Source organism: Manis javanica, chromosome 16 (genome assembly GCF_040802235.1).
Source record: "Manis javanica isolate MJ-LG chromosome 16, MJ_LKY, whole genome shotgun sequence".
NCBI classification, from domain to species: Eukaryota; Metazoa; Chordata; class Mammalia; order Pholidota; family Manidae; genus Manis; species Manis javanica.
The window spans coordinates 60,339,331-60,366,038 of NC_133171.1; the positions used below are offsets into that span (position 1 = coordinate 60,339,331).

At 46.0% G+C, this 26,708-nt stretch overlaps 2 protein-coding genes across 9 annotated transcripts; one reads left to right on the plus strand and one right to left on the minus strand.

The window, feature by feature from the left end:
* The first annotated feature begins 1,268 nt into the window (after window positions 1-1,268).
* On the plus strand, window positions 1,269-9,484 carry TRIM10 (tripartite motif containing 10). Its single transcript, XM_017650924.3, has 7 exons — window positions 1,269-2,024; window positions 3,153-3,248; window positions 3,831-4,061; window positions 4,772-4,794; window positions 5,127-5,242; window positions 6,425-6,457; window positions 7,614-9,484. The coding sequence occupies exons 1-7, from the start codon at window positions 1,596-1,598 to the stop codon at window positions 8,129-8,131; spliced, it is 1,446 nt and encodes a 481-aa protein (XP_017506413.1). The 5' UTR covers window positions 1,269-1,595; the 3' UTR covers window positions 8,132-9,484.
* A 3,157-nt stretch (window positions 9,485-12,641) lies between these two features.
* Window positions 12,642-24,788, minus strand: TRIM40 (tripartite motif containing 40). Of its 8 annotated transcripts, none has more exons than XM_073224393.1 (7): window positions 24,638-24,788; window positions 22,439-22,682; window positions 21,234-21,555; window positions 15,094-15,186; window positions 14,235-14,459; window positions 13,914-13,936; window positions 12,642-13,731 (listed from the first exon to the last, which is right to left on the minus strand). In XM_073224393.1, exons 3-7 carry the CDS (start codon window positions 21,306-21,308, stop codon window positions 13,563-13,565), a joined length of 585 nt encoding a protein of 194 aa, XP_073080494.1. In that variant the 5' UTR covers window positions 21,309-21,555; window positions 22,439-22,682; window positions 24,638-24,788; the 3' UTR covers window positions 12,642-13,562. The 8 variants fall into 8 exon arrangements, with proteins under 8 accessions (XP_073080494.1, XP_036882720.1, XP_073080498.1 ...); XM_037026825.2 differs by having other exon boundaries at window positions 21,234-21,642; XM_073224397.1 differs by having other exon boundaries at window positions 12,642-12,982; window positions 21,234-22,682.
* Between the last annotated feature and the right edge of the window lie 1,920 nt (window positions 24,789-26,708).

Below are 26,708 nucleotides of genomic sequence, written 5' to 3' on the forward strand. Positions count from 1 at the left end.
TTGTACCTCAATTTTATTTTTTAACTGCAGGTTGGAGAAGGCAAGAAACTATAATACAAATGATTCATGTTGATAAGCCTTAGAAAAGTCAGTTTGTCAAAAAGATAAATAGATTCAACCACACTTATCTAGGCTTAAAATGTTCATGTTATTTTATTCAATCTGGTAACAACCCTTTGGAGCTATATGAGCCTTTATTTTACAGAGAAGGAAATGTAAACTGACAGGCAAGGTTACTTCCCATAAGTCACAGAGCCAGAAAGCCACAAGGTTGGGGTCAATCCAGTCTCCCAGCTGCCAGCTCTGGGCTCTTCCTGACCTCAGCCAAGATGATGATCAAGCAGCCACAGTTCTTCATCCAGTCACAGGCATCTGTGGTTAAAACCAAGGAAAAACTTCCGTTCTGCCACTGAACCATCAGCCCTGAATCCTGTTTCGCTCCCTTTTCACTTCAACTATTTTGTGTATCATCTTTCCCACCCTACTGGCCCCTTCCCAGGAGTAGCCCCTGGAGGTGTGCTGTCCAACACAGGGGCCTCCAGCTATGTGAGGCTGCTGAGCCCTGAATGTGGCCAGTTCCAGCTGGGATGTGCTGCATGTGTAGCATACACACCAAATTTCAAAAACTTAGCACTAGTTAAAAAATACAAAATACCTCATTACAAATTTTTTGTACTAATTAAATGTTGAAATGTTAATATTTGGGGCTAAGTAAAATATTGAAGTTAATTTCACTTTAAAATATGGCTAATGGGAAATTTTTAATGGTATATGTGGCTCTTGTATTTCTATTGGACAGCAAGGCTCTGAGACACACAGATCTGAGTGAAAATTATGGCCACCCACCTTCCTACTTGTGTACCTTGGACAAGCTAAATAACCTGGTTGAGCCCAACTGATATCCTAATAGCACCAATGTTATAGAGCAGACAGGACAAATAAATAAGTTTATGTGTTTAAATTGCCTACATCAGCATGAGGTATATATAGTCATCATAAATAAATGCTGGCTGTTGTTATTTTTCCTTCTCCTCCCCGACACTGGGTATATCCCAGTCTCTTTGGAAGCCTATGGCAGGCCAGCTGGGGCATCACCAGTGAAGTTGCCTGTGCAATGTTCCTTTAGGCACAACAACCTTATCTGGATCCCCACACTCCCCTGCCCACTGACTTGCCAGCCCTGGGCTGGCTGATATCTCCAATCTCCCTGGAGACAGATGGTAGCATTACAGGGGAGCTGGAGTGCCATCGCTGCTCCATGACCCAGTCTCCGTCCTGCCTTCCAAAGAACAACCTCTTTCAGCTGTGGGCAGTTACCACCACTCCTGCTACTGTGAGTGTCTGTGGATGGACAGGCGAGGAAAGGCAAGCCCCAGGCCATTCCTGAGAGTAACTGAGGTCGTCTTCCTCCTGCTCCTCTGCTGCTCTCTGCCTGCCCAGTGGCTTTGCGAGGAGGACAGTAAAAGCCTGGCATGCAAGTGGATGCCTTGCCTCTGCGTGCATGCATGTGTGCGTCCCCTCATGGTTCTCCCAGCCCTTCCCTCTCAGCCCAGTAGACAGTGTGATCTTGAGGAGGCCACAGGCACAGCAGCACCATGGCCTCAGCCACCTCTGTGACCAGCCTGGCAGATGAGGTCAACTGCCCCATCTGCCAAGGCACCCTCAGGGAACCAGTCACCATCGCCTGTGGCCACAACTTCTGCCGCGGATGCCTCACCCGGTACTGCGAGATCCCAGGCCCAGACCCTGAGGAGCCCCCAACCTGCCCACTCTGCAAGGAGCCTTTCCATCCAGGGAGCTTCCGGCCCAACTGGCAGCTGGCCAGTGTGGTGGAGAACATCGAGCGCCTCAGGCTGGTGTCCACACCAGGCTCGGAAGAGGAGGACATCTGCCCAGAGCACGGAGAGAAAATCTATTTCTTCTGCGAGGATGATGAGGTGCAGCTGTGTGTGGTGTGCCGGGAGGCCTGGGAGCACCAAGCCCACACCATACGCTTCCTGGAGGCTGCAGCAGGTCCCTATAGGGTAGGAAAGGGGGACCGGGGCTTCCCAGGGTGGTCTGGGATTGGACTGGACTGACAATCAGAGCAGACTTGTGGATGACTGGGGCCACTCTGAAGCCAGATTCTATCTCCCTACTTCTCTCTTCACTCAGGCAATAGATGCAGGCATGGAAGACCATTTGTTTGTGTTTTGGGCATGTTCTGTGTTGTTTACTCATGGCCAAACACAACAAAAGCTGAATAAATACCTGTTGAATGACTGAGTGACCAAAATGTGAGTGTGTGTGTCTGAGAATGTCTGGGTTTGAATTTGAGGGAATGATTGCACAATGTGGGATATATATTAATGTTTGATCATTACCAGTGTGTGTGATGTGTTTGGGGGAGGTCTGACATTTGAATGTGTAAGTGTAACTGAGTGCTTGTGTTTGTGAATAAGTTAGTGTTTACATATATGCAGGTTGGGTTAACTTTATCTGTCATTAAATGAGTGTGTGCTGGTTTTAGTTGTTTATGTACTGTGTTTTAGTGTAAGTGGGCATCTGTGTATATGTGTCAATTAGTTAATCAGCATTTTATGGTGAAAGTATATTTTTGAATGTACATATATGGACATTTATGTGTCTATTCCTGTTCATAACTCTATCTAGGGCAAGAAATTTAAAAAATAATACATTGAATATTTTTGCATTATCCAAGTTTCTTCTTCCCTCCAGAATCATAGAGAAAATCGATTCCATTCACTAGAGAGGGATATTGGGTGACTCTTTGGGACATGTGAGGAAATTGGAATCATTTCAAAGAAGGGCATATCAAGCTCAGGAGAGATTCCAGATGCCACTTTCCAAAAGCAAGAAAAATTAGGATATTTATCCTGAAGACAGGACAACACGGGTGGGAAAACCGAGTCATAGTCTGTGATGACACATGATAGAGGGGGGAAAGCCCTGATCAAAATTCTTGGAGAACAAAGCAAGAGGCAAACAACCCAAAGAGAGGAAGCTGCCAAGGACCACGAGGGCGCAGGCAATGTCCAGGAATGACTCCTTCCCGAGGGTCATTCCATCCCTGCAGGCAAAGGGTTGCAAGAGATGTTATCTATTAACAAAGCATTGTTTCCCTCTTAAATATCTATGCCCCTTCTCTCCAGGAACAAATACAGAAGTGTCTTGAGTGTCTGAGAAAAGAGAGAGAGGAGATTCAAGAAATCCAGTCAAGAGAAAATCAAAGGATACAAGTCCTCCTGGTAGGTGATCATCGCTTCCCTGGGCCCTCCCCTTCCCCAGGGCCCAGTGCCTCCCTGGAACCAGGCCACAGAGCAGAGAGGGCTCTGAAGTCATTCCGAGTTTGAATTCTGCCTCCCACACTAATCTATGACCTCAAGCAACTCTCTAGGCTATTTATTGTTCTGTGAAGTAGAGATGGTGACTGTCTCATGAACCACGTGGGGACTGGATGAGATTGTGTCTGTAATGCAGCTTAGTGCCCTGCACATACTGGGCACTTCGCAGAAGCAGGAGGGAAGCTGTCCACACCACCTGCTCTGTGCCCCACTCTTTTAGACGTTCCAGCAGAAGGTGCTGAGGCAATGCTGGGCAGTCTGGCTCCCAGAGGAGGTGTGGCGGTTAGAAGGGCAACCGTGGGGCAGTTCCAAGTCGGCCTAGGGACCCAGGTGGAGGCGGCAGGCTCTGATTTTGCTATCAAAGCTTGGAGAATGTGTTCTGGGCCAGGTGGGAGTGAACTAAGGAAAAAGAAGAAAAAAGTAGTGAGGAAGGGAAGGAGGGAGAGGAGGAGTAACTTCCTGAGGCCCCTCGTCCTGCCCTCTCAGACCCAGGTGGCCACCAAGAGACAAAAAGTGGTTTCTGAGTTTGCACATCTGAGCCAGTTCCTGGAGGAGCAGCAGAGCATCCTCTTGGCCCAGTTGGAGAGGCTGGATGGGGAAATCTTGAAGCAACAGGACGAGTTTGATGTCGTGGTGGCTGGGGAGATCTGCAGGTTTAGCGCCCTGATTGCGGAACTGGAGGAAAAGAGCAAGAGGCAGCCCAGGGAGCTCCTGACGGTGAGCCGGCCCCGCCTGAGATGTCCTGCCTCTTCACCTTGTCTAAGCCTCACTCCTTCAGTCACACGTCCCTGCATCCCGAGTGAGAGATGGGTCACAGGATAAGTTCTGAATTCTAGTTCTTGCTTCCCCAAGAGTTCCCTGCTCACTTTACTCCTGGTCTCTGTCTGTCAATCCCACCATCCATCAAATAGGGAAGATACTTTCCTTATCTACCTCACAAGGGCTTAGTGTGAATCCAGCAGTAAAATGCAAGTGAGAGCAGCACTTTGAAAAGCATCTAGCACACCCGAACAAATGTCAGGTGCTATTTTCAGGGCAAACTTCCACCAGTCAGGAAGTTCTTACAGGTCTATTTTACTTCTTCTAAGTGGAGGGGAGATCCTGGGTTCCCAACAAAGTATCAGAGAGGCAGCATGATCTAGGGGGATGCACTTGGGACTGAGCACCAGGAGGCCTTGGGACAAGACTTGCCTTCACCTCCAACCAGCAGGCAGGGAAGTTCACCCCACCACATGCATCTGTAAAATGAAGGGGCTGGCATATGTGATCCCTGAAACCCTGTAAACCCCAAAACTCTGTGACACTAGGATCTGGGGTTCTTTTTCTATCCAGTGCTTGGAATATGGTATTTTGTCTTTTCTAGTTATAAGAAGGGTGGGAGGAGGAAAGTGAAAACTGAATCCCTGCTTTCTCTCTCTTTCTCCTAGGATATCAGAAGCACTCTAATAAGGTAAGTAATCCAGTTTTCCTTTTCTTTTTTTCCCGCATACATACACATACAGGCACTACATGCCTAGTTATTATTGCCATACAAATATACATTTTTCACATTAAGGGTAGAAATTCACACATATATGTTCACCTACTCAAATGCATTCTCATGTATGAATACACACCCCTGCATAGCATTGCCCAAGAGAGGGAGTGGGGCCATCCTAGAGGAAGCATGTCCACCTGTGGGAATGGGCACCTCCATGCCCAAGTCAAAGAAGGCAGCCATATGATTCTGGAGGCAACACCAAGGATGGTAACCCTCAGGCCCCACCATTTCTGTACCCCTAGATGTGAAACCAGAAAGTGCCGGAAACCCGAGGCTGTGTCCCTTGACCTGGGCCAGAGGATTCGGGACTTTCCCCAGCAAGCCATCCCGCTGCAGAGGGAGATGAAGATGTTTCTGGGTAAGAGGAATCCAGGCCACCACAGAGCACAGGTGGCCGTAAGCATGGGTCTTGGAGTGGCCTCCATGCCCCACTCCCAGTGCTGTGTGACTGTTGCTGAGGCTTGTGCCCTTTCAGTGTCTTGGTTTCCTTATTTGCGCATCTTCATAAAATCTGCTTCTCAGGAAGATGTAAAAATGAAGAGAGATAATAAAGGTGAAGACCACTGGAAAAAATTTAACTGATTTGAAGAAGAATTAAACAAATAAATCTGATCAATTGGCATTAAGCAATAGAAAAAAATGATTAACAAAATCTGTCATTCTCAATAATTTAAAAAATCCAGAGACATGTGCGGATGATATTTTTGATGATGGACACTGTTAATTGATAGTCAGCAACAGCCTTTGTCTTTGCCCTGTGTAGCCAACTTCCCTACCTCCTCTTTCCCTTGCTTCTCCCACTGGTCTGGTTCCCAGCATTGGACTGACGCTCTGGGGACTATGCCCCTCTTTTCTGGAACCAGGAGTGCTGGCAGGAGAGGATGTGGAGGTTTTGAAATAACAGTCATGTGGCCTTCTGCCAACACCCCCAGGGACATCATGAATGAAGTCACCTATTTCTAAATGTTCCACCCACAAAAATGTCACCTAGAAGAGCTCTCTCTACTGTCTGTCCACTTCTACAAATACTCCCAGGGACCTGGCAGTGAATGAAATATTACTCTAATCAAAGGCTGATCTTTGACAACCCCCAAAATTATTTCCAGTCAGAACAAGAAATAAATTAGCCCACTTATCCATTCATTAAGTAGATGTTTCTTGAGCATTTACTATGTTCTGGGCTCTGTGTGAGACGCGAGGCTACAGAGGTGAGCAGAGCAGACATAGCCTGTGCCCACTCAGGGTGAGGGTAGTGGGTCTTAAAGTGAGACCCTGACCAGCAGCAGCATCCTCTGTAGACTTGTTAGAAATGCAGACCCTCAGCCCCAGCCCAGGCACCTGAATCAGAAAAGGGTTTTAACAAGTCATCAAGGGGACTCTGATGCAAGCTCAGATTTAGAATCACTAGTCTAGAGGGTTCCAGCTTCCATCCTTCTCTTTGTCCCTTCCCCTCCCTAGGCCTCAGTTTTGTCATCATTAAATGTTGTGTGGTTTTGTGACACTAACAAAAACCTTCTCTTGCCTTTTTCCCTCTTTACAGAAAAACTCTGCTTTGAGTTGGACTATGAGCCAGGTAAGCAGCCTATGTCTGGATGGGAAGAATCTAAAATTGGAACAGACATATAATTTTGCAGGGATCTACACTGTATATACACTGTATATGTACACACATACACACACATCATTGCCTTTGTAAGGTTTGTGGGAGAACCGTGAAGAAAGGATAGGCGCACACACATGCCACACGCCTGGCATGGAGCTCATGTTCTGATCTACATGTGATGAGGGGATAGAGAGATTCAGCTGGGATGGGACAGGGTCTATCAGGGAGGGCTTCCTGGACGAGGGGAACTTTGATCTGGGTTTAGAATCTCATTCTTAGAACCATTTGGAACCCCTACTTCCTCTCAAGTGCCATTTCATAGATGATATTTAGAAGGGAGGCAGCCTGTGTTTGGGAAAGGAATAGAGAGGATAGGCCCCTCTCAAAGCTGTGGTTCCCAGTCCATCAGCCAAAGACCCTGGGAAGTCACAGAGTTGTTGGAAGGGACCCTTCAGCCCTTGGACATATCTGAATTTATCAATTTGTCTCAATCTATGGATATGCAGGGGTCTGCAGAAGTTTTTTTTAGTGTTACAAAGTGGTCCTCAGATCCTGATGGTTTTAGAATTACAGGGACAAAATTTTAGAATATAGAATTTTGGAATTTAGGGTTTAGAGGAGAATAAGTAATCTGCAGGTGAGCCAGAGAGCCCACTGGAAGTAAATGTGAATGAGTTGTAGGTGCTCATTCACTTATGAATCAGGGAGTTTGGACCAAGGGGAGAATGTCTCTGCCTTTCAAGATGTGAGGTACCACAGTGGGAGGACGAAGCGTGGGCAGCAGGAGGAAATCAGAGCAGGTGCACAGCTTTGGGAGTCAAGGAGTTTGCAGGGAGCAGAGCTGAGGGCCGCACAGAGCCAGATGAGGGCCTGGATCTGGCAGCTGGGCGTCCTCTGAGGTGGGCATTATGTGTGCAAGAGTCACCTGAGGATCTTGTTAAATGCAGTACCATTTCAGGTTGTGCAGCTGAGGTCTGAGAGTCTGTATTTCTAACAGGTTCCATGTGGCACCCATGCTGCCAGTCCACGCAGGCACCGTAAGGGTTGGTAACAGCAGAGGGTAGGCCTTTCTTGGAGGGGGTAACATGTCTGCTGATATCTGTGTCCCGTTTGGTTTTCCCCACAGCTCACATCTGCCTAGATCCCCAGACTTCCCACCCCAAGCTCCTCTTGTCTGAGGACCACCAGCGGGCTCGGTTCTCCTACAAATGGCAGAACTCGCCAGACACCCCTCAGCGTTTTGACAGAGCCACCTGTGTCCTGGCCCATCGTGGCTTCACGCGGGGGAGACACACGTGGGTGGTGAGCGTGGACTTGGCCCATGGTGGCAGCTGCACCGTGGGCGTGGTAAGCCAGGATGTGCAGCGCAAGGGGGAGCTGCGGCTGCGGCCTGAGGAGGGCGTGTGGGCTGTGCGGCTGGCCTGGGGCTTTGTGTCGGCACTCGGCTCCTTCCCCACGCGACTGGCCCTGGAGGAGCAGCCTCGGCAGGTGCAGGTATCTCTTGACTATGAAGTGGGCTGGGTGACCTTTGTCAATGCCGTCACCCAGGAGCCCATCTACACCTTCACTGCCTCCTTCACCCAGAAGGTCTTTCCTTTCTTTGGGCTCTGGGGCCGAGGGTCCAGTTTCTCCCTGAGCTCTTAAGAGGTTGCAGTTACTCATCCTGAGATACTAGGCTCAAGTAGAAGACCATCTGAACTTGATGTCTGGCTGCATCACCTGGAAGATTTGGAACGTAAATTACTGCTTTAGATGATGTGATACAGTCAAGACTTTGGCAAGGGACAAGGTGCCATGACTTTTAACTTGCTGATCAAGCCCTTTGCCCAAGCCCCAGGGATGTTCAGGGTCCAGGGACTCTGGTCACTGCCTGCCTTCCTCACCATCATCCCCACTGGACACAGAGGTAGCTGTGGAGAGGAAGTAGTACTGGATTTGGAGCCAGAATACCTGGGCTCTAGACCCAGCCCTGGAACCAACCAATTGTGCGATCTTACGCAAGGCACCTCACCTCTCTTCATCCTGTTTTCTTCCAAAAATGTTAGGGTTCATTTATTCAAACCGTCCAGATACGAAAAGAAAAAAAGAACTTGTCAGGTATCTGAGGGAGCTCATGGGAAGCCACAGAGATGCGAGGAGGGAACTATTGCTCAATGGGCTGGGAGAGGGCTGACTCGGGTCAGCTAAGGGAGCTCAGAGGAGGGGCATAGCCTAGTCTGGCAGGTGGTGAGTCAGGGGCAGCTTTCTGGAAAGGGCCAGTCTAGGAGATGAGTATAGGATGAGAGAAGGAAGGGAAGAAGCATCTTCAGAAGAAGGGCTGGCAGAGAACTGGCGGGATGATCTGTGACCATGGACACTGAGTCACCTCCATTGTCCTCGTGAGCAGATGAGCTGCCTCCTCACCCAGCACCGCTCAGGGGCCCCCTCCTCCTGGTGGTTCCACTTCTAGCTGAGATCAAAATGCAGGGGTTGGTGGGAAGCATGGCCACAAACCGTAACTCAAGGACCTCATTCAACCCTGGGAAAAATCTCCTTCCTGATCTATTGAGCACCATCTGAGGTTGAGAAAGGAGGTGGTAGATAGGAATGAGTCTTAAAGAGCTCAGCGGTGGGAACAGAAATAGCACCATCCATACCCTTGTGCTGGGTAAAAGGATACCAGGTGTAGGCAGGGTGAATTGGATCAACTGTGACCTTTAACCCAAAGAGTTGACACTGCTCCAAGGCTGGACAAGAAGTGACATCTGAGGGACAGGGTGGAAGAGGGTGAGAATTCGGGAACTGGAGAAAATATGTGGATTTGGGATGGAGAGCTCTGGAGGCAGGAAGCCAGGTGGCACTGGTGAGGCTCTGGCTTCGTGTCGGTGTGAAGCAGAGCACCGGTGACTCCAGAAACCCCTGCCTGGTGAAGATTCTGGGACAGGGATGAGCACTCACAGACACATGGCTGCCTAGAAGTTGGAAAATGATTTCAGTTATTCCAAAGTGGAATTTTAAATCCTATGCACAATAAAAGGATTGTCTTAACATATTTCATTTTCTAGTTCTTATTGATGTTGTCTTTTATCCTGTTTAAACATACCCTTCACTGAAAATCTCTTTAACGTTATCTCTGCTCAGACCTAAATGAAAATGTTCTATCATTTCCCCATGGGGCCCCTGGGAGGAGTGAAGCATCCAGGGTGTGACCTCATGGGAAAGGGCACAGCATGTGAGCCCAAGGCTTAGACATCACCTGAGAAGTTATATTGTTCATCATCTGTTGGGTAGGTACAAAGGACATGAAGATCAGGAACCAGGGACTGGAGGGGGACTGAACTGCTTTCTCTGGGAGTGGTCAGTGTTTTCTATGAAATGTTGCATATTCAAAAAAAGGTAGACACAAACAAGTCTCTGTATAACGATAAAACATATCCAAAGCCCCCAAACCTGGGACTCCACCAAAACGTGGATTGTATTTTTCTGTTTACTTTGATTGGTTTTAGTTGAGTCTTTTAACATGTGTATTAGCCTCTGGAGTAAACATATGAGGAGCCTTGCCTGCTGGAGGACTTTACATGCATTTTGTCACTTAGTCTCAGTAACTCTGTGAGGTAGTTCCTATTATAATCCCATTTTAAAGTTAATAAATCTGAGGCCTAGTGAGTTATTTGCCCAGCCAAGACCATGCAACTAGGATTTTAATCCATGTATGACTCACGAGCTGTTAATAGCTATGCTATATTGCCTTGTTTAGAAATAGGTTCCTGGGTGGGTCCTGGTGAACATTTTAATGCTGGTCACACTCCCCACAAGTGACTTGGATTCAGAAAGACAATTTATACTTTCCACATTGAAAAATAAAACTACCAGTGGGTGAAAATACTCAGGTTGGCCCATCAGCACCTGTACCTCTCCCAGCACAATTTTACTTGAACTTGGCCTGTTTGGGAGTATGGAGTCAGTGCAGGGCAAGTGGGTAGATCCTAACAGGACAGCTGCAAGGTAAGGCAGCTCAATGAACCTCCATGATCTGCGTGTCACTGAGTCTGGACTTGGGCTTCCCTACCCTGGGAAGTGCTAAAGCCTATGGCAGCCCCAGGCTCCCAGTTGCCCTCTCCAAGACTCCAAGAGTGGTGCACTCTGGTGACAACCACAAATCTACACCTGGTTTTTCATGGCTTACACTGAGCAGCTCTTTCTATTACAAAGTACAGAGACTCGCTCAAATTAGTCCAAATAATAGGAAAATGTATTGTAAGAACAGACATGTAAATAAGGAAAATGAGATTTTAGCCAGGCCTTGTGGGAAGCTTTGGCTGGTGTGGTGGGAACGGTGGCAGGACACAACCAAGTCCCAAAGGAAGAAATGGAGGTCGTTTTAAATCCTAATAATAATAACAAACACATGTAGAGCTCATTTTGGCCAGTCTCTGTATTAAGTATTTTATATGTGAATCCCACAACACCCTATAAGGTAGGTACTATCATTAGTAGCCCCATTTTATACATGAGAAATCCGAGACATGTGGAGGTTGAGTAACTGGTCCCATACACAGATAGCAAAGGACACAGCAGTAACACCCATCATACACTAGAGAGTAATGGCACAGCTGAGTTCACGTACTTTGCTCCTGAGTCTGTGCCCATGACCAGTATGTAATGCTCCCTCTGTGTGACCAAGGACTGGTAGGAAGGGGAATTGAGATCCAAGGAAGTTTAGAGACTGGATTATCCTGTGGCCATGCAGCAACACAGGTCATGGACACCTGCCCTGGTAAACGGCCACATGTCAGCTCTGATTCCCTCTGCTGCTGCTCTTCCCACCAACTAATGATGCAATCATCATAGATCCAGTTTGGATTTACAAAATGTTCATTTCATTATCATTGCCCTTTTTTGATAAGGTCTTTCTCAGCAGGCCACCTTATAGTCTTGACCGGCCAGCCATCTGCTGGTCCGATGCCCACCCCAGCCCAGTCATCTGTAGTCATGTCAGAAGAGGACACAAGGCCTGGCAGCGCCTGCAGGATAACTGACTCTCCTTGGGGCTCTTCAGTTTCCTCTGACTCCTGGTAGGATACTTCTGGACAGATTCTCCATGTGCCATCACCTCCAAGGGTGTTCTTTATTAGCTTTATTAGCTAATGTCTTGTTCTCAGTTTTGGGGTCTCATGTTTCTCTGAGATCTACAGCTTCCTGCCTAGTAACTATATCTTCTTTTTCTGAACACCTACACTAGGCTCTTTCTCCTTCCCCCAGTGCCCCAACTTCCCATCTCCAATCTGTCCTGCACCAAGAGTGGAAGCTGGTTTTCCTTAAACACCACTTGTTCCCTTTACTCCTGACTCAAAAAAATTTGGTGACTGCCCCTGTCTTGTGTCACTCTGCTTACCTATTGCTGAATATTCCAGATTAACTAACTCAGTTGCCTTGTACACTTACAGCTGTGCTGTGGCTTTTATTCTACCTCCATGCTTCCATTCGTGTAGCTATCCCTACCTGGATGCTCTCACCTTTCTCTCCTGCTACCCTTCCCCATGAAGCCAACCCAGCCTCACTCTTGTCTCTGCTCTGATTCCCCACCTCACTTAATTTACTCCATTACACATTCTCTTGTTATTCCATATGTGTTTGTCCTGGTACAACAGCTAGGGCACAAGCTTCTGGATGGAGAAGTAGAATAAGAAGATGGAATTAACTCATTTGAATGTTTACAACCTCTTAGGCACTGCATATATAATAACCTGTAATTCAATGATCCCCAAGCCACAGGTACAATTAGCCTCATTTTAGAGGGGGTAGTACTGAAGTCCAGAGAGGCTAAGTAACTTGCACAGGTATTTGATATTGGGGCTGGGACTTGAATTCAAGTCTAAGTTTTCATTCTGCACCATGATGCAGATCCTCCTTGTGGCCATGTTTTATTCTTTAGGCCCCTCAGTGCTTAGTATGGCACTGACCATTTTAGCAAGGGCTCAATAAATACTGCTTAAAGGCTCCCTTTGGTAAAGATGGAGGATCAGGAAGGGCCCTTATACTTTCTATTAATTCATCCATGCATCCACGTAATAAACCTCAGTGGACACCAACTATGACCAGGCACTGTCCTAGACACTGGGGACACAGAGGTTATGATCCTTACTCACCCAAAGAAGTGAGACATGTGCACAAATAAACATATTGATGATCTATTGTTCTGTGAAAATTACCACAAATTTAGTGTCTTAAAGTAACACACATTTAGTATATCACAGTTGTGTGGTCAGGAGTTTGGGCACAGCTTGACTGAGTCCTCTGCTTTGAGTCTCACAAGGCAGCAATCGAAGTGTCAGCTGGACTCGTTCTCATCTGGAGGATCAACTGGGGAAAAATCCACTTCCAAGTTTTCTTAGGCTGTTGGCAGAATTCATTTTCTTGCAGCTGTTGAGGGCCCCTGCTTCTTGTTGGTTGAAGGCTGGAGGCTGCTCTCAGCTCTTAGAGGCTTCCCACTGGTCCTTGCCATAGGGTTACTTACTTTATCAGTTCAGAAAGGAGAGTCTCAGAGTGAGTTTGCCAGCAAGGAGGAGTCCTAAGCAATGTTACTAAAGTGACACCATCCTCTTTGCCATATTCCATTGATTAGAAGCAAGTTGCATGTCCTGTTCTAACTCAAGGAGAGGAGATCACACAAGGGCATGAACACTGAGAGGGCAGGATCACAGGGCACTACCCTAGAGTCTGTCTGCCTCAAGAATAATAATGAATAAGTGCCAGGAGAGTTGTACTGACAACAGGGGTTACAGGAGCTCAACAGATCTGCTGGCCCACATGCAGAGGTGGCCTCACCATTGGTGAGCTGATTCTATCCAGGTACCTTGGTACTCCTATTTTTTATAGGTGAGAGATGGATGCTACTGTCAGTTCACAGGCCAAATGGAGGTCTTGAATCCTGACCTCTGCCAAGGAAGCCACAAGCCCAAGCCTGGCTCAGGAAGAGGCTGTGACTTACTGTCCAAGTGTCAGGGAGCCAGACATCAGGTCACAGCTGTTGGGATGAGGAAAGGGGGTCATGTTCAGAGGATGGCCATCCTGAAGACATATGGGGTGGACCTAATTAGAGGCTGTACAGGCTGGAGGAAGGAGAGTGAGAAGGCTGAGGTGGGTCTGAGATGAGGTGATTCAGGGATGAGCAGGGCCAACCTGCTGAGGATGGCTGGAGAAGTGACTGGCTGATTCTTTCCTCTAACTTGGGATAAATAGCCTCTAATTTCTGTGGAGCACTCCTAGAAACAAAGAAATCCTTTAGTATATTCTATTGACTCTCCACTGCCATGTAGCACAAAGAAACACAAGCTAATGAAGCAGCAGATCTCCTTAACCTTGAGAAAGCCCATGTGCATGCATGTCTTATTTGTGTGGGTCTGTACATGTAAGCACTCTGGGAGGACAATGGGATGCCTCATACCTGCTCAGTAAGTCACTGGCATCCTAGGAGAGAGAGAAAGAGAGTAAGAATCACACAGTTATTTTTCAGGTTCCTGCCACCTCCAAATTTCCTCCCCAGCCTACTATTTGATGCCCCTCTGTAGTGTCACCTTGAGATATGAGGGGACAGCACCCCTCCTGTGCACCCCACTGAGCTGCAACCACATTGTGCAGCCTTGGACAGGCTACCACCTCATGTCACAGAGAAGCCTCTCCCTCTTACACCTCCCAACAGGATGCTCCAGGTAGGCTGCCTTCTATTTGGGGAGAACTCCAGTCAGAGGTGCCTCAGGGTACGCACCTTCAGCATGTTGGTGTCCAATTCCTTGGCCATCCCCTCCAGATCACTGACCAGTCTGTTGAGCTTCATTATTGCCCTGGAGATGTCAAAGCTTCTGGACAGCTGTGCTGGTGTGTCCTTCAGCCGGTCCAGCCACTCCTGAGGGAGGACATCCAGCTGTCTCCTGGTTTGGTGCTGGCTCTCCAGCTCAGCAGCCAGCCTATGGGTCCCACAGTCTTCCTGAAACTACAGAAGAGGGACTCTCTAAGATTCATTGTCAGATGGCTCTTTCCTGGCCCTTCAGTCTCCAAATATTCTGAGCAAGAATATTGATTCTCCCACCCTCTCCCATCGTGGCGTTGCCTCTGCATGTCCCAGGCATTGCAGACGCAGCTATATCGTCATAGATGCAGGGACACCTCCCCTCCCCACCTTGCATTCTTGTGAGTGTCCACAGATGCCATTTCACATGTGATGGGCACAAAGACACCCACCTGCTCAGCTATATCCTCCCACTGCCTGGTTTTAACCCACTTCAGGTCATAGGGTGAGGAGAGACCTCACCCCTCAGTAAGCAAAAGGGACAGAAAGGGAGACCATCAGGGACAGAGATGGTGACCCATGGTTTGCATAGTAATTTTCAATTGATGAGCCACTTGTCTTTGACCCTCCCCATGAACCAGGTGGAGAAGGACTGACTTTTATTTAATGTAAACCACAGGACAATACAAAGGATTGACTTGCCCCAGGTCACTCGGCCAGCAAACCCCAAAGCCAAGTCCAGCACCTAGGTTTCCAGCCCCCAGGGTTCCCACACACTTCACACTGCTCCAGAGACAGACAGACGGCCGAGCAGGGAGTAAGGCCCTAAGAACCCCACCTGAACAGCCTGCAATTTCTCCTTCTCCTGAGCCCTGAGCCACAGAAATTCGATGTCCTTTCTGAGCTTCCTGCTCCTGCGGTTGAGTCGTTCCTAGAGGGACAGACACACTTGCTGGTCAAGCTGGAGGAGAGGTTGGTGCTCAGTGGAACACATGGTGGGGAACCTTATCTGAGGATGAGACTAAGGTAAAATCCTGTCTAAAAACAGACAGCCCTTCAAGTGTTATGCTTGGGGTGAGGAATATGAGAGCTTATTTCATGGATAATGATTGAGTGGCAGGGGAAGCAATGGGTAATTTTTAAAAAGTTTTAACTATGTAAAATAAACATAGTATCTTTTCTATATGAACCTTTTCTACTTGACTTCAGGGTGTTTTTCTCCCAACATCTAGCTGTATGCTCTGAAAGGTCACTGGCAATTCTTACTACACTTCACATCAAGCAAAGCCAGTCTAGGGAGATTGACTTAGAGGAGATTCAAAGACTGGTGTCCTGCAGCCTCTTCTGCCATTCTGGCTGCAATGGACAAGAACCCTCTATTAGATGCAGACCCACAGCCCAGGGAGGCATGTGACCTCTTTCTAAATCTTAAATCAGTATCCCTGAAGCTAAGGATATAATGAATGATTTCAGTTTCTACAAGATTTGCTTTAAGGTTTTTGATAAACAGTAAGGAAAGTAAAAATCAACTAAGGTGGTATGTATACCAACAGAGGATCTTACTGAATCAAAGTGGAAGAAAAGCCTGGGGGGTGGGAGTGGTGTCAACAAAAGACCCTGGGAACATTCTTACTGTAAACTCTTGCTAAGTAAGTTATGAAATGAATAAGCCCTACCTGATAATACAAAGCCATGGTAATAAGACAGTATGATACTTGTGCAAGAACAAACAGAAAATGAGAGGAGAGAGAGCTCAGGGACAGAGCCATGTTTACAAAGGAATTTTAAAGGAAAAAGTAGGACATAAATCAGTGAGAAGGGACAGAATCTTTAGAAGACTGTTGAGAAAGTGGCTTTGCGTAATAGAGAAAAGTAAAGCTGGATCCTTACCTAGCACCACACGTGAGGGAGATGTATAAACACCTAAGTGTGAGAGATAAAACTGTGAAGTTAACAGGAAATAATATTAGAGGACAAATTGTGACCTGTGGGTAGGGAAAGATGTCTTAAACTCCTAAAAGCACAAACTATGTGGAAATTATTTAATTTGATCACATCAACATTAACTATCTCTGTGCAATGACACCACTATGGACAAAACTACCAGAGAAATGACAGATTAGGAAATGATTTCTGCAATGTCTAAAGTCAAGGAGAAACTTAAAATGTAGAATATAAGAGGAAAGCCCATGAATCAGTAGGAAGACAGGAACCAAAGGCAAAAATTTGCAAAAAACATGAACCAATAATTTACAAAAGAGGGCCTACAAAAAGGTAACGTGCATATGAACCGATGTCCAAACTCATCAATTAGAGAAATGGAAATTAACACAACAACAAAATAGAGTTGGACTCCCATCAGACTAAGAAAAACTAGACAAGTGGGTGACACCTGGGGGTGAGGGAATGAATGGGGATGTAAGGACCACACTGCAGTGGTGATGTGTGCACTGATGCAGCCCCTCCGGTGAGGGTCCAGGCCACCTAAGTATGCTCTCCTCTATGATCCAGTGTTCCTGTTTCAGCATAAACATCCTAGAGAATTCCTCACTTAGCTTCAAACAGCACATGCTCGCTTCACAGCATCGTGTGTGGTATCACAGAGTTGGAGTCATGTAAAGTCTGTTCCTGGGCAAATAGATGAGTCAAATGCAGCAGGTGCTAGTTACAGAACACTCCGCAGCTGTCAGAAATGGTGGACTGTATGCCACACAAAACATGGACTGATCTTAAAAATATGGTATAGTACAAAAACAAGAAATAGAATGAGGCCTAGAATACAATTTTGTCAATTCAACACACAAGCACGCATGCTTTACAGAGCCATCTGTAAATAAAAATACACTTTAAATGTTGCCCATGCGAGGGGAGGAGTGGTGATTCAAGGGTAAACAAGTAAAATGAGGGATTTGTGGACAAACGATAAAGCTATGCTGTTAACTCTGAACAGTGTGCTGCATGAACTAAATTCCTTCCCACCTCAGGTCAAAAAAATTTCTCTAAGAGATTTTGCTGTTGGCTCTTTATCGGGAATATTTTTGCTTTTTATCATTTTTGCTCGTTCCCTCTCATAAACACTTAAAACATATTGTTTCTGGAAACCAGAGACCCACATGCCTGAAGATGCACAGGTAGAAGCTGGGGTTGGAGAAGATGACTTTGCAAGTTCTTTCTGGCCCTGGGATTCTGTGGATAAAATCAGGGTCAAGGAACTGTGGGCGAGAGTTAACAAGGTCATTCATGTAAACGAAAAGCTTCTAGTAAACAGCGGAGATAATGATGTCACTAGGAAGTTATTAAAAACTTGTCGGGTCACTGGGTGTTACCTGCAGGCATTTCCCAGCAGGGACGGAATAAAAGACTCAAAGGAGTAGAGGAAGGTTGTAAATGACATCGTGGATTTCACTCATGGGTCTCTATGGTGAAGGTGGGGGCTGGGTTGGGGTGAGGAACTGTTTGGGTGAGAACAGAACTTCAAGTCTCAAAGCTCAAGCAAGTGGACTTCGCCTTGCTACCCCCAACAATCTACTCTTTTCTCCATTCTCACAGCTGAACTTCCTGCTGTCTTCACGTCCTGACGGCCCTTCCCTCCTCAGCCATCTGCTTCATTTCTCATCACTCTTATGAACTTCTCTCTTCGAGGTCACCACTAATCTGCACTCCTGAAACCCAGAGGCGCTGCTTCTGGGCCCCCTCTTCCTTGATGTGACTCTCCCCTCACGGCACAGCCCACTCTCCCCTCCTCACCTCTCCGTTCTTCCTTGACCTCACACCTCCACAAACTGATCCTTTGCTTCTTCCTTTTTCCTGTAAAAGGAAGCCTTCTGGAGATTGTGTCCTTAACCTTTCTCTGTCTTCAAACTGTGTACTTAATTTTCCATTCTGGAGCCTTCAGATCTTATCACAATTCCCAAACCAGCCTTTTTTCCAGTCAATCCCAAATTTCCAGCTAAGAGCTAAGTATCTCCTACTGCCCCACTAGCAGCTCAAAATCAAAATGGAAAATCAAACTTATCATCCCCTTACCACTCTTTTCCTTGGGTGTCCTGGGCTTCTTGAAACACATGAATTCCCTAGTTTCAAAACTCAACTTGGTGCTCCCTATAGCTCACCAGTCCTGCTCAGTTTCTGTCATGAGTTCACCTGCCCAGACTATACCAAGCCTTCTCTCTTTTCAGACCTTTCACATCCCTATCTCCACCCACAGTGCTGATATTCTTTGCAGAACACTCAAACCATCTCACAAACTGCAAAACTCCTATGCTCCAAGACACCTTCATTCCCGATGGTCCCAATGGAGGAACAGCCCTGCTTTCACCGCTCTGCACCCATCTCAGCTCAGTGTCATCCTACGCATTCTACTGTCTCCTCTGAACATGGTCTCCCCGTAGGATCTGGAACTCTGCCCCCTTGTTCTCCTCCTGTCTTGCTAGTGGCTCATCCTGACTCTTCTTTGTGGGATCCTCCTCAGCCTCACAGCTAAATGATGGCTTTTCTCAGGACTTTGCCCTGGAATTTCTCTCTGGACTCTCTGGAGGATAGGGCACTGGATTTAAATAGTACCTTTATCCTAATGGATCCCTGCTCTAGGTTCTGTGAATACTACCCCAAACTATCTTTGGAGTTCCAGATTTCATATCCAACTGTGTATCAAAGGTTCTATGTTGATGTGTTTCAACTTGGACTCAACTTGTCCTAAACGAAACAATGTCTTGTTCAGACCTGTTCTCCCCAGTTCTTATCTTTCCATTGTCCATCCAGTTTCTCAAATCAGAAACTGATGATGTCATCTTTGACTCCTTTCATTCCCTCACCCACTTCTATCAGCATGTCCTGTCAATTCCAATTTTAATTATACATTCTTAAGTATAATAAGACTCATCCACACCTGGGCCTTTGCAGGGCTCCCCTTCCGCCCTGTCTTCACATTGGTTGGCTCTCTTTTCTAGGTCTCAGCTTCAGTGTCATATCCTCCACAGGACCCCCACTGGCCACACTAACCTGGGTCACCCACAGTTCTCTTTCTCAGACACCCTTTAGTCTGTTTGATTTCTTGTCTGTCTCTCTCACTAAACTGCAGACTCTGTGGTGGAAGGGATGGCATCTGTTTGGTTCATCAACGCTGTCGTAGCACGTACTATAGTTCCTAACATACTGCAGGGATTTCAGTCTTTCTTACATGAACACATATTGTTATTTATTTATTTTAGGTTAAAGGTAGACTTGAGGACAAGGATTATGAATCATCTTTCTATTCTACAATGTCTAGCAAGACATCCTACTCAAAGCATAGACCTGAATAAATCACCGAGTGAGTGAATAGAATTGATTTTCCCATCTACTGTCTGGCTCACACCCCTGACTCCCGCCCTCCCACTTAGTCTCCTGTGGGCGCTGCCCCTGGAAGGAATGATGTTAGACCCAGAGAACTCTGTCTTTTTGCTCTTAAGACTTTCTGAGTTACTCCCCTTCCTTCCCATGGTCACCTTCAATCTGGACTCCCCATTTTCTCATCCTGTATCATAACATGTTCTTGAAAGTCAAGTATCTGAAAGAAGACTTTGGAAATTCATTACTGGTTAGAAAAACAACATGATGAAAATATGTCAATTTTCCATCCAATCAAATACTAACTGGATTGGGAACAAGTGAGTAAAAATAATGCTAAAGCTAATTGGCAAGATAAACCTATATGAATATACACAAACATTCTGAAAAATAAGACTATTATGAGGGTTCTAAGGTCTACCTGACATTAAGACATATTGTAAAGACACAGTGTTTAAAATGGTTTGTCACACAGGCAGGAATAGGAAGAATAGAAGAGCATAGAGTCAAGAAAACAGGCAAGCGTATATGCATACCTGGCGTATTATGGAGCTGGCATTCAAATCAATGGGAGAACTGTGGATTAGTCAGTAAACAGTGATAGGAAAAATTGACCATAACTTGAAAGTTGCCTTACTCTTTCATTAAAATACATCTGGATATTCTAAGTCCTCCAAAATATATATGAAAAGATATTCATTGCAACATTCCACGTGATCTCAAAACAAAACAACCACCTGGAAATAGACCAATGTCTGCCAATTTATGGTCTATTCATAGAACTGAATACCAAGCAGTGTTGAAAAGAATTTATAAGATCTGTGTGTACAGTTAGGAAAATGTCCAAGATAGATTTTCAGTTGATAAAAATGGGCTACAGAAAAAAATAGATAATCCTTGTGTGTGTGTGTGTGTTAAAGAATGCATTCATACACACCCAAAATTTTCTGGAAGGATGATAGACAGAAATCTAACAATGGTTACCCCTGGGGTCTGAGAATGGAGGAAAACAGGAAGAAAGATTTTAATTTTGACTTTATACCTTACAGTATGTCTGAATGTGTTACCAAGAGCATGTAACTGTTATGATAAAAATTAATATTATAAAAATTATATTATTATGTAGATAATATATTAATATAAAAATAATATAAAAGATGAGGATAAAATAACCATTATAGAAAGGAGGGAAGGGAAGTAAGACAAAGGAAGAGGGAGGAAAAAGAGAGAATTGTGTATTACCTTCCATATTTCAACATATTTTCAGGATAATTATTAGCATATGTAACATCTGATTATATTTCTAGCCAAATTCCTAGTGCTGTGAACCAGGGAAACTTTGGTACGGAAAGCTTGTTTTGCATTATCTAGTTTAACTCCTTCATTGCACAGATGAGCAAGGTGAGGGGGCTCAGGCTTCCTGGGAATCTGCCATGACAGTGACAGTATCCCCTCTTAGACTCCTGTGAATGCGTAGACACTTGAACATCAATAACAAAATAAACACAGAAAAGCAAAGACAAGGATCCAAAATAAGATGAAACAGAAGAAACAAAGAAAAGTGACAGCTACTGAGCCTCTGTGACATGCCAAGCATGGTGGACAGGGGGTGGGAGGGAGTGACTCCAGGAAGTGGTGACTTGGCCTTACCTTATAGTGGCTGATGGCATTTTCAATGGCCAGCTCACAGTGAGACTTGTGTTCAGGGGACACCAGGCATTCCATACAGAGAAGAAGTCTGCTCTCCTCACAGAACCAGCACACCTTCTTCTGGTGGATGTGGCAGACATAGCCTGCCCCCAGCACCCCCTCGGAACAGGGCTTCCGGCAGAGGGGACAGCAGAGGACTCCAGAGGCCTGGGCCTTCTCCACATGCTGCGCCAGGCACACTCAACAGAAGAGGTGTCCGCAGTCGGTGCTCACTGCCTCCTTCAGATGCTCCTGGCAGATGGGGCAGACGCCCTCTTCCTGGCTGTCCTCCGCAAAGGGACCATGGCTTTACCCCACACTGCCAGCCTCCTGTCTATAGGGCCTCCTTCTCCACTGGGACTTTGAGGGCCTGCCACATAGACAGTCCAGATAAGATGGCCCAGCCAGGAGGCAGACATGGAGCAGCCTGGAGGACGTGACTTGGCCCTCCAACTTTAAGCAACTGGCTGTTCTCCATCTCTTGAGCGGGGCATGGGCCACACAAAAGCCACGATTCCCCATGAGCTGCAGAAATATCTTGTCAGCTTTGATATGCACCCTCTGGTTTCATTGTAATTACTAACTTGAAATAACTATTTTTCACTAGCCTGGAGGAAGCAGGTGATTCAAAAACCAACTTTATTTTCCTCTCTAGAACTTTCTGTGAATATTTTTACAGCTCAAAATTAAAAGGCCAGAGTGTCAGGCCAGAAACTAGAGCATCACAAACTTAAAAATGTAAAGACTTCTTTGATGTCCCTTCAGTTGAGAGAATTTGGAGGGAGTTTGGAGTGTCCTCTCCCACACTGGGATCCCAGAAGGTTCATGGTGACCCTTGAGGAATTGGCTCCTGCTATGAACTACCACCACCAACTACTTGCATCAGCATCTCTGTGACCTAAGGATCACAGTCAGCATACTTCCTAGGGTTAAACAATTCCACAGTAAAAGAGAAAGAGGAAGAGAACAGGACATAGGGCAGACCAGAGACCTGTGGAATGTTCCAAGGCAACTTTCCCCTCCTTTCAAATCATTGCCAAAGACAACCCAAAGAAGGAAGTAGTCCCCACCACTACTTCCCTTAAGCATGGTGCAGCCACTCTCAGTCCCTCATCCCCAAGCCTCTTCCCTAGTCCTCCTCCCTGAAAGTTCTCTTAATATCCTACCTCAGTTTCTTCTGCTACAACTCTCTCAGGCTCCAGATCTGGAGAGATGGCCAGCAGGTGAACGGTTCTTTTTAAACTGTACTAGTTATAAATGCTCACGTCTCAGTAACATCAGGGGAGAGATGAAGAGGTCCATCCTCTCCTAGAAACACTGAATTTCTCGGAAGATGAAACTCCTGTGGCTGAGTGACTGACCTAGGGCAGCTGAAAGATGAGGTGGACTTTGGTTGGTGCAAGGTGTGGCCTGTTTGTGCAAGAGAAGGAAGAAAGTGTTGGCACTTTCTATGTAAATATGACACAAACTGAGAGTCAACTCACAGAATGAAGCCCTCCCAGAACCACAGCTTATGGTACCTTGGGATCCAGGTGTCACAGAGCTGTGGCATCTGTTCATGACACTGGAATGTCAACTGTCTACCCCACTGTCTTCCAGTTTCCCTCTAGTCAGGTTTGTCTCAGCACCGACACTGGCAGAGCCCACAGGGGCCCTGCTAATAAGGGCTGCCAGGCAAGGCTTTAAAAGGTCGGAGATTCTTGTTAAAGCCTCACTCTGCATCTCCTTCTTCAGCCCACTTGGCTGCTATGTGGGTTGCTACCAACATGTCACTTTCCTCAAAGTCACGGTTCTGTGGCTTTCCTCTCAAAGGAGACAGCTCCTCAAATCTCAGGGTCACAGGTGAGGTAGGCATCTTCCTCACCCCATACCACCACCCCACCCCACCCCACCCCCAAGCATGATGTCCAGAGCTAGATAAAAGGACCTTTTATCCACATTCCCTGGCTGCCACCTTTCTTAATTCATTGAGGATATTTGTGCATGAGGCCCACAGGCTTTCCCCACGTCCTGCCATGATCCTAGGTGATTTCCAGGACTGTGTAGATGACGTCTAACACTGAGGCCCTTAGGCTCCTTGATATGCTCACAGCCAATGACCTTTATTTTTGCCACCTACCCAAATGCCCATTCTCTGGATCTTGTCTGAAGTCACAAATCCAAGCATTGGCTCATCTTACAGCTCTCTCTGTTGCTAGTCACACACTACCATGTCTGTTCTTCAGTCTCTAATCCTTGACCTCTCCACATTCCACATTTCTGTTATAGCTCATGAGACAATTTGAGGAACAAAAATGTAGAGAGATTAAGTAACCTGTCCAAGGCCACAGGAGGATAAACAGAGCCAGGGTCCAGATCTGGATGTCTGTCACCCTAGCCCATATGCTTCAACACCACAAAGTGTTGTCTTTTAGAAAGAGTTTGGTAAAGTCTTGAAAATGGATGGGTGAATGGACAAATGGGCAGACAACTGGATTCTAGATAGACAGAAGAAGAGTACTGACTATATGGTAACTACTAGAGTTATTTACATATTTTTCTTGATTTCCCTGCTGGCTAATTGAGCAACTTGAAGGCGGGGATCCACTGTATTTAAGTTAACACTAGTTTAAGGATGATTCAACTGTAAACATCATACAAGGAAAGACAGATAAATTCAACAACATTTATAAAGATCTGTATGAAAAAAGAAACTACAAAAGCAATGCCAAGAGACAGATGACCAAATGAAAATGCACAAAGAAAACACATTTACAACTATCATCAAAATCAAAGGGCTAATTTCCCTAATACGTAGAAAGCTCTTACAAAAGAAAAAAAGGAATTAACTACCAAGTAGAAAAGTGAGTAGAGGAAATGAACAGACCCATCATAGAAAAAAAATACAAAATGTCTCTAACACTTATGAAAAGTTGCTCAATCTCACTCACAAGAAGGAAGTGCAAATTAAAACGATGCTGAAAGTAGGTGTCTGAATGGTTATAGAACAGGGGTAGGTGGGAGACTTTCCTTTATGTTCCACTGTACCTTTTTAATTTGGAACCAAATAAGTATATCATCTATTTAAACATTTACTTAACAGATGTTTAAGAAGATAAAGAATCAGTGGCTAGAATGAAAGGGATTCTGGACTAGTCAAAAGATCTGGATTATGTTTCTATTTCTAGAGATTTGGAACTACATGTTCTGAGACAGCCACAATCTTCACAGGAAAGTGGATCAAAAGCTGGGATGTGCTTCCTAAACAACTAACTGACACACACAAGTGTTAGGGGTTATTATTCTTCCCCTGCCTCACAGCCTATTTAGCATAGCTCCTTGCATGTAGCAAGTGTTCTATAATTTTTTTCAATGGGTGAGCTTACCTCATTTTGCCCATTTTTTATTGGAGCCAGGAGTCAGGTGATCTGCATCTTTTCCTTCTCCTTCATCACTTCTTTCCTGTCTCTTATTTGACATCGGCAGAGAAGGTCTCCTACCTCTTCCTTGCAGGTGCTGTAAACTCTTTACATCAGTTTCAGCCCAGCTCATGACCCAGTTTCCTGCATGAAACCTTCCTAACTATGCATTATTCATCGTTCCAGGGCTTCCATTTCATTTGGGCAGGTTGTTCATTGAGTAAGAGCAACCAGCTGAGTGGATGAGTAGGGGCTGAAACCCAGCCCGCAGTCAGCTTACTAAGCCGTGGACCTTGGCACGGAGCAGCACTGACCCCCAGGAAGTGAAGGGGCCCATTCTGATTTGCACAGATATCAGAGGGGCTTAAAGTCTATATGCATCACTCCCTTAACAGAACCACTGCCTAATGTATTACCATTTAATTTTTGCCAACTCCCTGACTTTAGCTCATGCTTAGCTCCATCAGAGACAGTACTCTGTCTTTCTATCTTTGCATACCTTCCAGTGCCTAGAACAGTGTTGGACATCTTAAGCCACTCTTTCAAAAGTCTCCAACTAAATCCTAAACTCGCATCCTAGTGATGTTTTCTCAGCCCAAATCCAAACTGACAACTTTGAAAAGTCAAACAAGAGGCAGTGCCTTCCTTGAAATTCTCTTTGCTGGCTCCTGGGTTTCCCTTTCAGCCCTGACTACCCATAAAAGGAGCTCTACTCACTCCTAGCACAATGAGGTGAATCTACCAGGACTTCAAAAGCAGACAGGCCAGATCAGCTTTCTCTACCACTTCATGGTTAAACTTATGCAGGTCCTGTAGTGTCCCTAAGTCCAGATGCCATCCAGATCTTTATCCATGACCTTGATCTCCTTACTGTTTAAATTCCAGTGCATGCTTGAATGTCTCATCACCATTTCAAGTCCACTGTACTTCTATTCTTAGCTACGTTATCTGCCACCCAGCTAGAACAAGAATGCAGAGAGGGTCCTTCAGCTGTGTTTGGCAGTTGTCTCTCAGTGGGCAATAGATGGCGCTGTCTCCCCAGCCAGGACGTAGTCTTTCCACCTCTAAGGGATCATGCTGCCCTGACCCCAGGGCCCTGGGACATTCCATTAAAAAACGATTGCTTTAAAACTGACATTGTAATTCCTCAGGGTAAGAAATATCTGGCTGTGGCTGAACTGTGTAGATTTAGGAAAGGTAGGGAGGAAGAGGAAGCACAAAACTGTAAGAGGATGAGGGGTATGATCTAGGAGAGAAACAGCTTTCAGGGCAACAGAAGGCAGGGGGACCAAGGAAGAAAGGTTGCCAGTGAAAAATTGCAATGGCCTGTGGTAGAAATAGCCAAAGAATTTTTAAGAACAGAATGTCTAATACTGAACCTTAAGTAATCTGCTCTGCAATTATGAGAAATGCAGTTTGGGGGAGCAGGGGCTCAAGATTTGAGACTCAGGAGACATGGAGAACTCAGCAGAGACCTCTAGTGAAAATAATGAGTTCAGATAGAAGCTTCTGGATTCTACCCAATAGCATGGAGGAAACAGCCCGAAATGCAGTAAGACCATTAGTGGTTCACCAGGTTGGTAAAGAACCCTTACTTTGAGTCCTCAGAAGAGCTGTTCCTGAGAAGCACAGCCAGATGGACCTGTACCTTTATGGACGCTGTGGTTGCAGAGGAGGTAGAAAAGGCAGAATCCACCCTACATGGGAATGTTCTTGAGTGGTTGACTTGTCAGTACTTGGGCACACCTGTTACAACAAAATAATGGGCTGCACAATTAGCCACTTCCTTGTAGGAAGAGAATTTATGAACTTTCAATTCCAAACTTACCGAGGCATGGAGAAGGATGAGAATGAACCAGCAAGTGCAGAGAGTGATTTTTGGGGAGGCAGAGAGTGAGGACAGGCCTGAAGTGGGACCCTCCAGAAAGAAGACTTTAGAGACAATCTCGCTACAATAGTGGGGTATACAGGGTCACCTCTGACAGGAAGCTCTTCCCTGGCACTGACCCTTTTGAAGGCCCTGGAATGGACCCTTGTA

Coding starts and splice junctions, on each gene's coding strand:
- TRIM10 (XM_017650924.3), top strand. CDS start 1,596: ATGGCCTCAGCCACCTCTGTGACCAGCCTGGCAGATGAGGTCAACTGC. Junction 4,062..4,771: donor AGCCCAGGGAGCTCCTGACG/GTGAGCCGGCCC, acceptor TCTTTCTCCTAG/GATATCAGAAGCACTCTAAT. Junction 5,243..6,424: donor GGAGATGAAGATGTTTCTGG/GTAAGAGGAATC, acceptor CCCTCTTTACAG/AAAAACTCTGCTTTGAGTTG.
- TRIM40 (XM_073224393.1), bottom strand. CDS start 21,308: ATGGAATGCCTGGTGTCCCCTGAACACAAGTCTCACTGTGAGCTGGCC. Junction 13,937..14,234: donor TGGACACCAACATGCTGAAG/GTGCGTACCCTG, acceptor TCTCTCTCCTAG/GATGCCAGTGACTTACTGAG. Junction 13,732..13,913: donor GCCAGTGACTTACTGAGCAG/GTATGAGGCATC, acceptor CTTTGTTTCTAG/GAGTGCTCCACAGAAATTAG.